This window comes from Triturus cristatus, chromosome 3_1, assembly GCF_964204655.1.
Source record: "Triturus cristatus chromosome 3_1, aTriCri1.1, whole genome shotgun sequence".
Classification (NCBI taxonomy): domain Eukaryota; kingdom Metazoa; phylum Chordata; class Amphibia; order Caudata; family Salamandridae; genus Triturus; species Triturus cristatus.
The window spans coordinates 829901722-829915215 of NC_140583.1; the positions used below are offsets into that span (position 1 = coordinate 829901722).

At 43.8% G+C, this 13494-nt stretch overlaps 1 protein-coding gene across 4 annotated transcripts in view; it reads right to left on the minus strand.

Moving 5' to 3' along the window:
• OSBPL6 (oxysterol binding protein like 6) overlaps positions 1 to 13494 on the minus strand; it is a 690319-nt gene that overhangs the window by 195758 nt on the left and 481067 nt on the right. For 2 of the 4 annotated variants that reach the window (XM_085645216.1, XM_085645215.1), the window contains 2 exons: positions 3435 to 3542; positions 363 to 500 (listed from right to left, as the gene is read on the minus strand). In XM_085645216.1, coding sequence (XP_085501342.1) covers positions 363 to 500; positions 3435 to 3542 — 246 coding nt within the window. The remainder of the gene's footprint in view (positions 1 to 362; positions 501 to 3434; positions 3543 to 13494) is intronic. The other 2 variants (XM_085645218.1, XM_085645217.1) reach the window with 1 other exon arrangement.

The window sequence follows — 13494 nt, forward strand, 5'->3', positions numbered from 1 at the left end:
ACATTGGAAATGAAATACAGAAAGTCATGCAATACGCAAGCTCTCAAACAGCAAAGAAGAAACAAAAAGTTACAATATGGTATTCTATTATAGTTGCATTGATATACTGTGCTTCACACCCCCAGACAAAGAGCTTTAGTGGATGGCTGAATGCAACACTGCAGGGAGAGTTTGGTGGTAAGACTGCTGACTTTGCAAGTAGGCTTGTGAAGGTGACAACAGCAAAAATACCCCTGACTTCTATCAAGAAAGTGCACTGATTTCATATATGAGAGGCATGTCTCTGCTTTGTGGGTCATATTTTTTAACTTCATATTAACCCATGAATGAATGCAAAGTGCAGGTCTGACCCCAATGCCTACCTCGTTCTCTGATGAGCTGGCTGACAAAAGCACTTCTTGGGCATCAAAGAATTCAGATATTGATTCAGACATAGAAAGGCGACCATCATTAACACCTTGCTGTGACAAAGCAAGGCCAACATGGATCTGCTCAGCAGGCTGCAAGAACAAAACATGTGCATGTTTGAATATAGTGAGATGACAGAGTCCACTTTAAAAAGCTATGTTTGTTTAATCTTGTAGCTTGATTCCCAACTCAAAGAGCATATTCAAGTGTTATATACATGGAGATGACTGAAATAATACATCATTTTTAGGGTGCGCCAAGGAAGAATGGAAGGTGGAAGCAAATTATGATTCATATGTGTCAAGGCTGTCGAAAAGAACTGTGGTGACTTTTTTGGAATCCTTGAGGGAGGATCTCAAGGATTCAGCTGCCGTTTCAGAATTTTCTTTGGTCTCATTTGCAAATAGCATAGGAAAGGTGATAGATGTATCCAATAACATGCTATTTGCACTCTTAAAAACGGTTTGAAATAGGTGACTGGACCATAAATCCCATGATGCCTCCTAGTACCAAATCATGTTGATTTCAGTGCTCATTTAACACTTGAGTTGATCGCTGAAAATCACCTCTTTGAAATTCCAGGCAAATATAGTGCCACATTAAATATTGTATCACTCACACGCTTCTCATAAAAGTACAATGCTTTCAGGATGCAGTTGTGCTTTATTAAACACAACTTTCAGTTCCCCGATTTTAATAGTAACAAATAAATAATAGTAAACTTCATGCATGACTTTTAAAACAAGATGCATATTTTTGGTTGGCTTCCACAATCTCAGTAGGGGAACACAAATCACCAGAGAGGAGCTGAAACTAAAGAGACAACTGCTTATGCATTTTTGATAGAGAAGCAGACCCTCCAATTTACAACACCTGCATTTTATCCAAGTTTATTAAGTCCTTACTCCTCTTGTGTAAACAGAGAAAGGCATGCTATGTTCAATATTTCACATCTTCAAATTGTAACTCTTGTGTATAGTCTCTAGTCGGGAAAGGTACTTCTATTGTGGGTCATTCACAAAAAAACTGAGCAAATCTAAATGAGTAAACTTGTGCCAGCGTTCACTATTTTTGGAGAATTTCAAGAATTACAGAGAGTTATACTTGGAAATCTACAAAATTAAAAATAAATTCTGGTGTAATCCCTCATACCCCTAAGCCCAGTCAATTTCAGGAAATAGTTGACAGTACGTTTTGCACTTTTATGTAAAGCCCTTGGCTTTCCAGAGAGAAAATCCTTCTTACAATTGAATCACTTTTCTTCAATACACCTTTAAATAGCGTGACCTTCCTTCCTTATTCTCACCCTGGAGCCAAACATTGTAAACCTGTGTAGCTGTCATTGTACTTCCAGGCCAGGAAATGCTATGGGCAATAATTGTGAATACCCACAAGTCTATAACCTTGTGGATATTTAGTGGAAATTCTATGGATATCCCCCACCCACCATGGTTTGTGGATATTGGCTGAATTTTCCCTGGCCATTACCCTCTCCTCTCATCCTTACTTGCACATCATCTCTCTCCCTCTGCCTCTCCTAACACAGATTTACTTACGCAGAATAATCCATTATGCAGGGGGATTTTTCCACACAAGTAAGTGGAATTGCCATTCATAAAATCTACTTATACTGGATTGGTGAATAGGATTTGGAATGTAGAGGAAAACATTAATTTTCTAAGGATATAACAGACAGAAGGTTTGTAAAATGGATCTTACATGTAGGAAGCACACCTTTGTATCACACATGGCTTCAAAATGACCTCTTAGTTTTGCGAAGTATCTAATAACAGGACTCACTGAGATAACTTCAACGGAGAGGACATTTATGGAGAAATTCTTTGTACTACAGAATTGGGAGTTTACTCGTAACGGGGGCTGAGAGATTATAAAACAATACCTAGCTCTCTGGGCACTGTCTTGTGAGCCTGAGAAGGCAATTTCAGCTGTGGAATAAGGAACCTTACTTCCTTAACCAGAGTCTAATACATTCTCACAGCTGCATCCAGGACCCAGACTTTATGTGAATGAAATTGCTTCATTGGGTTTTAGGTGATAGAAGAGCACCAATGCCAGACTGGGAACCCAAAGCAGTCCTGGCAATGTTTTCGGACCTGTCCCTGGGGAAGCACTGCCTGGCCCCAGAAGGCTGGAAATGCTTGCTTGCTGCTTTTGCTACAGGGCCGATATTGCAGAACCGCAGCAAAATCGGTCCTCAGTAACAAAATCGGCCACCAGCACTGCTGCAAAACCGCCCCCCACCTTTCCAGTCTCCCAGGGAAATGCCAGATTCCCCCTACGGCCAGTCCGGCCCTGAAGAGCACCCATATGCAACAGATCAGCTCTATAAATGGGCATCATTAATACATCTGTAATAAAATGGAGCACAGAAAGAGCAGGTGTTAGGGTGGACTGGACCATTCCTGATGGTAATGTTTTGATCTTTAAGGTATTGGTGTTAATTAAGTTCAAGTGTCTGTGGCTTGAACTGGCAGCAGCACTTAAGAAGTGATATGCATATGGCTTCTCCAGAACGTTGGATCTGTGTTAGGGCAGAACAAGGACATGGTAAATTGGAGTGGCTTTGGGGAATTTTAGAGATCGTCTATCAAGGCGATTCTGGTTCCACCTTAGAAATTGAGAGAGCTTTACGGACAGAAAAAATATAACTCATATACATTCCAACAAATACATAATAAAATATCACATTGAAGTTACAAAAAAAATGGACGAGAATGGCAGGCACTTCAACCGGTAAACAGATTCACTGTTGTGAACCATGCACAACTGCTGTGAACCATGCAGATGTACACACAACTGTTTTCCATTGCTCTTGTAGTTTATTTATTTAAATGCCCAAATAATGCTGATGCCTGTGCCTTGTCTTTACTGCCCACCATGCGCAACTGCTGAATGACTCTCTGAACCAAAGTCATTTCAATGCCACGTCAAAAGGACAAACAGACCCATGTCATGTATGTGCTGCCAATCAAAGGTTACACAGGGAATAAATACAACCTCCTTACCTCATCTGGACTTGAAACAATATTTACACTGACAACCTGGTCAGAAAGGACTGATTCTGAATGTATCCTGGTTAAACGACTCCTCAGCTCTGCATTATGGTTGAGTGCCTTAAAATATAAGATTAAATACCCCGATTACAAACAGTGTTACAAAAGATATGTTTCCAAAATGCCTGATCCAAGAAAACACTGCCAGCGACGCACCTTAATATGAGCATAAACTGAAAAGCCAAGGAAACAAATTGAAATCCAAGATATGCTAAAACAAGACATTTTAATCTACAGATTCCTTCTTTCTTCAGTGGGCATCAGCAGCATCACTGCACTACACATCACCTTAACTGTGCACAGCACTGGTAACACCACCATTAAGAGAGTGAGTAATGAGCCTCAGTCATACTCTGCAAAATTCTCCCAACGATCAATTCTTGGGTACTACGATCACCAGAAAAGGCTTCTTCCAGTTTCACCTCTACATGCACACACAACTATCCTGCCACAGACTAGGGATTCAGTCCTTCACCTGACTCCTCAGAACTCTCACCCCCTCACATAAACAAAACACAGTAACCAAGGGCTGAGGGACAGTCACCTCAAACACTCTAAGGGACATCAACCATTATGGGTGCAGAGATAGTCCCACACATCTACACCCAATACATCTGTCTTCTCACATCATGAAACAGACGGCATAGCATTTTATTCAAATGTTACCTCTGTCTGCACAGGGAGAAAACAGTTACAAAAGGTTTTAGGCAGCACCCTGGGTCTATGAAAACTTGCCCTTTACCAATATCACTAAACGCTAGCCTACATGATAAAAATGTACAAAGTCCTTACTGGTGGACAGCATACGTTATAATCCACATAAATGCATACAATAAAATGACATTCATAAACATCCATTGACACCTAGCTTAGCTGTTTAAGTGTGTTCTGACTACATACTCACCTCATAAACTGAGATTGGCACCAGTCTGGTGTTAATTGGTAGAAGGCAAAGAAAAGGCACATTTCAGGGGAAAAAAGACACCAAGGTTTTCCAAGGTCAGTTGCCATCGGTGAAGTATAGGTATGGGTTTTGCTACACAGGGAAGAGCACCAGTTGAAGAAGCCACCATCAAAAGAAAAGAGATGTACCCTTTGGGGTGCAAAAAAGTACAACACAGCCGTATAGATGCTACTTCAGGTCAGGTCACCACCAGAGTTTTTCAGCAGAATGCCATCGTGTAAGACACAGCATTATTCTATAAAAGAATTCTGTAGCTGAGATGCTCAGCCCCAATGTGCCCACAGAATCGGTAAGGGGGGGGGGGGGGAATTAATTATTTAAGCAGGTGAGACTAAGCCAAAATCCTTTTGTGCAGAGATAGCCAAAGCCGCAGCCAGACATTACCAATGCAAGACTCTTCTGAGAGCTTTGGGTCTGCATAGGCTGCTATGACTACTGTAGATCTCCCACCCAGCAAAGCTGATGATGTGCTTCTGGACAGCACAGCACAGCAGAAGTGGCAATAGTTTGCCAGACTCTCAAAGAGCATCTAGTGGTGACAGCAGATTACTGTAGCTCTCCCATACCCACACTAGAAGCAGCAACAAAAGCATGTATTCCTAATGCTCCGGCTCTACACTTGCATTAGGTTCAGTGGACATCTTCTTTAAATGCTACTTACGTAAAATTTGAGGATGACCCTAATACACAGAGAAATTCTATTCCTAAATAAAACAGTTCAGCAAACACCATGCATGGGATCTGCATCCACCAGAGATCGGAAAACATGGACCATTACAAACGTACATTTTATACAACTCCAAGGTTGGCAGTGGGAAGCAAACATTACTGATCCTGAATTGAATGGTATGATTCAAAATGGTTCTTATAATCTGACTTTATTTGGAACAGATCGATTGCCCTAGGACCTGCAGATAATTGTGTGCATGAACAGGTTTCTTTCTAAAGGTCCCTTAGCAAATAGACTAGACCCCTAATATACTATTTATTCTCCCTTGATAGTAACCATACGTAGTATGGGTAAATTGTGCTAGTGGTGTTTAACTCATTCTAGTTTGACTGCTCTAAAAAGCATTTGGTATGACATGACAAATACACGCTTTGATTTGTTAAATAAGCTTGTTGCTGTACTAGTGCAGAAAAGTATCTTTAACCCCTGCAGCAGAAACATTTGCTTTGCAAACAGACTGTTCTGCCTCTGCAGTTCAAAGACTCCAGACACAGGTTCCAACACAGTTTGGTGATCTGTTGCACACTATTTTTCATTCAGCACACATAATAGGCATCACTGTAATTTTTGATAACATTGGCGTGTTGACTGATTCCTTTATACTGCAGCTCAATGTTTTCGAGTCTGTTTGGTGGATTTCCAACTACCTTAGTAATGGTTGTGCAATTGATATTTTTAGGTATCATCTACGGCAGCACATGCGGTGCATGTGCTCTTGATGGCTAGAGATATTTGATACAACAAGGGGCTTACAACCCACCCGCTGCCTAACATTTGTTGGCATCATTGTCACTCATATTTGCTGCTTTCTAATTGGCCAGTACACACTGACTTTACTTCTTCTTTTGGCTGGAGCATGGACCAAGTACTAGTTGTTTCAGCTTGATTGCTGTCCTTCCGCGGATCACATTGTGGTTGAGGCACTATTTTTTTTTTCTACCCTGTTGTCCATGTTGAACCTCTTGACATTTGTAGCTATATTTTACTATGACACATGCACTTCAAAGAAGCCCTTTTCGCCTTTGAAATGGATGTTTATTGTGAAAACAGATGTTATCTGCTTTCAAATGTATTTTGACTAAGGCATGGAGACGGGTACTATTGCTTTCTTTGTGTGATAGGACTTTTTGACAAAAGTCATATTTTTTTCACGCATGGGGAGATTAATTGATTTGCTCAGAATTACAGGTGGTGCAGAGACATAACAAGCAATGGTAAACCCAAACGGTCTTACCTTTGACACTGTTGGCTCTGCCACAGCCTTTTGTCCATGCTGTACTGCATTGGCATTGCCAACATTGGCAATGATTTGTAGCCACACTGTAAAGCAGTGCGGCTGATGTGCAGCATGGCTAAAAATAATAATAATACAAAAAAGACTATTATGCATCCAGTGCAAATGCACTTTAAAAAAACGCATTAGCCCTGGCTGCATCACGGCACTTTTTTACATTCATTTTAGCTACACTGCAAAGCATCCACAGTTGTACAGCATGGCTACAAAACTGTGTCAAAGCCTATAGCTCTCATAAGAGAGACATACTTATTTTGACGATGCTTGCTCTTCTAGTGAAGAAATAAAGAAAGCATGAATTCCAGAATGAATGGAAATTATCTTTAACCAAGTGAGCTGAAGAGGCGTGAAAACATAACAAAAACAAAATACCTGCCTACTCGATAGACAATAAGGGTACAACTCCTGTATATTCTGAGGCACTACTGAGTTACAACTGAGCCTTGTGATTCAAGAAATAATCATAGCACTATGATAATTATATATCTGAAAGAACATCACATTTATTCAAAGATATATTTGTTTTCATCAGCATAATGAAGGTATATAGCTGTGCAACTTTGATCATATACATATAAATCAAAACCCAGTGATTACATAAATCTCAGTGTTAGTCACAGTATGCATTCTCTTTGGAAACCTCCTACTCACACCTCACACATCAACACACCTTCAATCGTACTAACACCTCTCATTCATACTACATGTCACCAGCCATGGTGCATACAAACAACAGGAGATGTAAGTTATGAAAGTTAGCTTCATACAAATATAGAATGCTCAAAACAATAATAATGCAAAATATATAGATAATACATGCAGAAGTATAAGTTACCTAGAGCAAATAAACAAAATCAAATGTATGATGTTACACGTAAGACAATAGTTTTGCACACATCACTTCTAATATTCAGCTGGTCCAGTTAGCTTTAGTAATCAGCTTCCAAGATCTTTGGGTCCACTTCTTGGTAAGCGCCAACGCGCTTTTTGGCGGGAGACCCAATAGGCAGTCACACACACCTTCAGGGTACAATGGAGATAAAAAACAACCTAAAGGGGGCGGGGGAAGGGCAACCCAGAGGGAACACTATAGGTGGAATAATAATCCCCAAAATAAGGGCCACATAAAAAGTAAAACTCTTGGTTAACACAATAAGGGTACTTGGACCCACCATCCTGAAGGCTTGACAACCAAGAGGTTGTGAACGAAAAAAAAAGTGAAATATCACCACAGAGTGCATACTCACAGACCCAGTGCAATGTATTCAATAAAGAGCTGCAGACAGGCCAAAGAAAAAGTGCCAATAAAAAACGGATACAGGATCCAAGGTGAAAATAAAGGGGCCAATGGGATCACGAGACACAGCTAGGTTCTAACAGTGACCAAGCTAATGTTACACTTTGAGGGTCAGCAGGAGGGCAATGACGTATGATCCAATGGATCCCGCCTCCAAACGGAGGGACAACTAAAACAAAAAAGAACATAAAGATAAAGCCTACAAAGGGTGACCAAATGCAGGGATACAGGGCCAAGAAAGTGAAGTAGAAAAAATGACCGTGATAGGGCAACTTAGCATACCTCTGAATGCCAATTGGCTGTTCCAATCAAAAGGGGGAAACCTCACAGCTGAAAAGGATGTCTTCCAATTGCAGATACAGGGATTAAAGACCTTTTGGATGGTCAGAGATTCAAAGGGAGAAGGCCGATATTCTAACGGAAAAAGTGAAACATCTACCCAAACAAAGCTGCAAGAGGACAATACAGAAAGAAAACCAGGAGAAGAAAGGGGGTCAACACTTAGAGTAAGTAAAGTGCTAAATAAGGAAGTCTAGAAAGTAGTGCCAAAACCCCAGTACTAATAGGTCACAACAAGCCAAGATAACCGTACTGGATCCGTGTGAGCGTAGAGGTCTCTAGGCATCCTGCCAGAGTGAATTAAATACATTGGCCCACATTCCGGAAAAAAAAATAAAAAAAGAAATGTGGGGAGGGAGGGGTCATGGCGGAAATACCCATATTGCTAAATTGGGATGGGTTCTCGAACGAGCCCTGAATAGGAAAATCGCTAAGTGGAAAATTTAACAAGTGCTCTAGAAGACAATAGAGGAACCGGAAATACCCAAACAGCCCCTTGAGAAGAAGTGCATAAAACAACACTCAATTGGGAAACAGCAAAGCTATAGTTTGGCTCTAGGCACCCTCTTCTTTATTGGAAGTGGCAGGAAAACATGGCACTCTGATTTGGAGGATATTTGTTGAATGCAATAAATAGAAATTGGACTTTATCATTCTATAAGCTTCAAGCCCCTTCGAGTGATATCCATTTGGTGCATGAACTGTTATGAAACTATCTGGAGGTTCCATTGGAGTTGTCGCACAAGTTACTTACTTGTGTAACGATATATCTGTAAGAGACATTAGTTAGTGATAGATTCCTTACCTTAGAATATCCCCATGCGTCAGACTGGATCCGGAAAGTTTTCGTCAGCAGTACCCCTGCGCGTCGGTAGGCTTCGTAGTGCGGCTCGGCGTACGTCGCCGGCGTCGTAGTCACCAAGATGACGTAGTCGGAGCTACTTAGATGTGCCCACGCGCGCTGACGTCAGTTCTGTACACAACTTTCTGCGCCAGGAACGCAGAGCCATGCCAGAGACCGATTACTGGTGCATTAAAATTAGGGCCCTGAAAGGGATGACCTCAACCCTAGAGATCAGTTCGCAGAACGGGGAGGATGGGCGGGTGGTAAGGAATCTATCACTAACTAATGTCTCTTACAGATATATTGTTACACAAGTAAGTACATTGTGCATCTGAAAGAGACACATTAGTGATAGATTCCTTACCTTAGAATACATACCCAAGCAATACCAACCCCGGTGGCGGGTCTGCGAAGTGAGATTACACCAGAAAGTCACGGAGAACCGAACGGCCAAAGAAGCTGTTTCTCCGGACTTGACTGTCAAGGCAATAATGCATAGTGAAAGTGTGCAGCGAGGCCCACGTGGCAGCCTGACAGATGTGTTGCAGTGGGACACCGCGTCCCAATGTTGTAGTAGCTGCTGTCGCCCTGGTCGAATGGGCGCGCAACTCTACCGGAGGTTCCTTTTTAGCCAAAGAGTAATAGGCTTGAATACACAAGACAACCTAGCGTGAGATAGTTCATTTGTGCACAGCACGGCCTTTCTTGGCGCCCACGTAGCCAACAAAGAGCTGGTCATCCACCCGGAACTGTTGTGTGCGGTTGAGGTAGAATGAAAGCGCACGTTTGGGTCCAGACGGTGGAGCCTCTCTTCCTCTCTGGAAGGGTGTGGAGGCGGAAAGAAAGTGGGCAGAGTGACAGTTTGCCCCAGATGAAAGGCAGTGACTACTTTTGGTAGAAAGGAGGGATGTGGTCGAAGAACAACCTTGTCCGGATGAACCGCCAGGAATGCAGGTTTACAGGAAAGATTCTGGAGGTAACTCACACGCCTAGCGGAGGTGATAGCCACCAGGAAGACAGTTTGTAAAATTATCAAGAGGCTCAAAGGGAGCACACATGAAGTATGTGAGAACCAGGTTCAAGTCCCACTGAAGCATCACATACGGATTAGGTCGGAAAAGGTGAGTAATGCCTTTGAGAAATCTATTGACCACAGGGGACTTGAAAAGAGAGGGCTGATCAGGCAGCCTGAGAAAGGCTGAAAGAGCAGAAACGTAGCCTTTAATAGTGCTTAGAGCAGAGCCCTGCTAGGCCAAAGAGAGAAGGAACAAAAAGACCTCAGAAAGAGGGGCAGAAAGGGGATCTACAGCTTTCGCTGTGCACCATGCAATAAATTTGTTTCACCGGCAGGCGTATACCGTTTTAGTGGAGGGATGCCTGGCTGCCAGAATGGAAAGGTCAAAGTGCCAACAAGGGATTTTGTTTCAAAAAAACTATCTAGTTATATAATTCAACTAAAATTAATTGGCAAGTGTATTTCAAAGTTAACACCAATCTAAGATATCAATCATCTGCAGGCTGTTTCTACCTGGATAGACCTGTGCGCTTCCATTTCGGAATAAGACACTCTTTGAAAACAAATGAGGAAGGACTCTCCCCTCTATATGGTTTTGCTGTCAGAAAATTCAAAGAGAATCTGCAACAGCAAGAAACGCACGTACCATGATAGAATAAGTATCGCACAAAAAGTATCGTGCGAGATCTATAACTTTTGAAGGGTCTTTTATGTGCAATAATTACTGTCCTGAAGATGGTCTGACGGATTGATGCCACCCAAGACAGAAACGTCGACTCCATCATCTATTTTCACAATATTTGCTATATACAGTTGATTATGTTCTCAAGAATGAGATATATCTCTGTTTAAATGTATTGGAATAGATGTTTTTTTCATGAAATGTGGATATGATTTGACCCTCCTTTCATGACCTATTGCTCAACCAATGGTTTTCATGTACTCCTTTTAACTTGATTTACACATAAAAACATTTTGTGTTTATTTCACAAAAAAAGACTTCCCGTGTGTTCTGCTCTTTATATTATATGATTGAATCAGATGATTGATATCTTAGATTGGTGTTAACTTTGAAATACACTTGCCAATTAATTTTAGTTGAATTATATAACTAGATAGTTTTTTTGAAACAAAATCCCTTGTTGGCACTTTGACCTTTTCAATTTGTCTGCCCAAGTCCTCAAGGGTTTATTGGGTCTTTCCCTACATTTATATCTGGCTGCCGGAATGACATCACAGACCTCAGGAGGCAAGTCAAAAGGAATCAACTGTCGCCGCTTAATCTCCACGCAAGGAGGTGGAGGCTTGACAGGTTTGGGTGGAGGACCGTCTCCTGCTGCTGCGACAAAAGATCCTCCCGAAGAGGCAGCCGGATGGGGGATCCATGCTCATACTGAGTAGCTTGGGATGCCAAACTCTTCGAGCCCAGTTCGGTGCCACAAGAATGACTTGGGCCTGGTCGTGTCTGATGTTCTTCAGCACTTTGGTTTGAAGTGGTATATGCGGAAAGGAGTACAACAGACCGCAACTCCACTCGCGATGAAAAGCGGCTCTGAGCGAGGGCCGCCTCGGAAACTCCAACGCGCAGAACTACGACAGTGCGCGTTCTCGTCGGTGGCCACTTGCGAGTGAAGACGCCATTTGTGATCCATTATGCACCAACGGTAGAGTTCGTACGCCCTGGCGTTCAAAGAACCTGCGAAGCGTTGAACCACCAGGAAAATGCCCTGGCGTTGCATCCACTTCCAGAGGCGCAGAGCCTCTAGACATAGGGTCCACAATCCCACCCCGCCTTGCTTGTTGCAGTACCACATGGTGTTGTCTGTGAACACTTGCACTACTCTCCACTGGACAGAGGGAAGGAATGCTTTCAGCGCAAGGAGGGTCTCCCTGAGCTCCAAAAGATTGACATGGAGCTCTGATTCCGCCGGAGATCAGATGCCTCTGATCTTAGCCTCTCCCATGTGGCCCCCCATTCCAGGAGGGACGCACCCGTCACCACTGTTTGCTCCGGTTGGGGAAGGGAGAGGGATCTGCCGCTGACCCAATGTTGGTCCGTGAGCCACCACTGCAAGTCTTGTGCAGTGCCTTCCAAGATCTGGACGTAGTTGGACAGGCTTCCATGATGCTGCATCCACTGGAACTGCAGGTCCTACTGCAGAGCCCGGGACAAGGCTGAAAGGGAGAATAAACCCGAAATTGTGCCGTGTCCCGGACCGCTCCGATGAAGAGGAGCTTTTGAGAGGGAATCAGATGCGACTTCGGCACGTTGATGGAGAACCCCAGCAAATGCAGGAGGTCGGCTGTTGTCTGGAAGTGGAAGATGACTGCCTGGGGCGCGCCCGCCTTCAACAGCCAGTCGTCGAGATAGGGGGAGCCCTTGATCTGCGCAGATGAGCTGCGACCACCACCATCATTTTCGTGAACACCCGAGGGGCGCTGGTAAGGCCGAAAGGGAGCACGGTGAACTGAAAGCCGGTAGGATGGGGTTATGAAAATAAGCATCCTGCAAGTCCAATTGTACAACCCAGTCCTGCGGGTGTAGGGCAGACAAGACCTGAGCAAGCGTGAGCATTTTGAACTTCTCCTTCCGGAGGAAGCAAGTGACATTCCGGAGGTTTAAGATAGGACGTAGGCCATTGTCCTCCTTTGGAATTGAGAAGTAGTGAGAGTAACAACCATAACCTACTTCTGACGTTGGAGCGTGCTCAATGGCCCCCTTGGCCAAGAGGGTCACAACCTCGTGCTGGAGAAGTGTCAAGTGATCTCCTGACATGCGGTGGTGCTGAGGTGGCATGGCAGGAGGAGAAGTGTCGAAGGAGAGGAGAGTAGCCCCTTCGGACCATATGCAGGACCCACCTGTTCAAAGTGATGGCGCACCAGTAGGGGAGGTCCTGCTGCCCACTGGCGTGTGGTGGGCCTTAAACACTGGACTGAGACCGCAGACTAGGAAGGTCTTAAGGACTGATCCGCCCGCTAGCCCGGGACCCATTGATGCGGGTCCCATGTACGCGGCTGCGCTGCTGTATGCAAATTGCCCTGCCTATGGAGGAGGCAGAGTCAAGACCACAATGGATGGTGAACCTTGCCGCATCATTGCCCTCGGCAATCGCTTGGGAGAGCACCTTGCAAGCCTCCGCTAGACACTGAAGCAGCACTTGCGCCACCGTGTTCCAAACAGAGTGTGAATTGAGGTCAAATGGCACTTGGAGAGGCAGAGTCTTGGACAACTAGCCACTCTGACGTTAGGAGTTGTTTGATGAAACTGGGGTTGCCTTGTATCCATAGGAGCCCCTGTGTTACGCTTAAGTGCGCTTTTGAAGGGTAGTAGCGGCTCCGTGGAGGAGGCTGCTGCTGAAACACTGCAGTCAGGCCACAGAATGAACCAACCACCTCCGTAGCTACGGAAGAAGGGGACAGTGTATTAGGGTGTGGAGATAAGTCCAGCTTGCTGGGACTCTCCGTGTTTCCAACCTAGTTTAGTACATCCTCCCACCGAGCTGCGAGAAGGTCCTCAGACCCCTCCTAG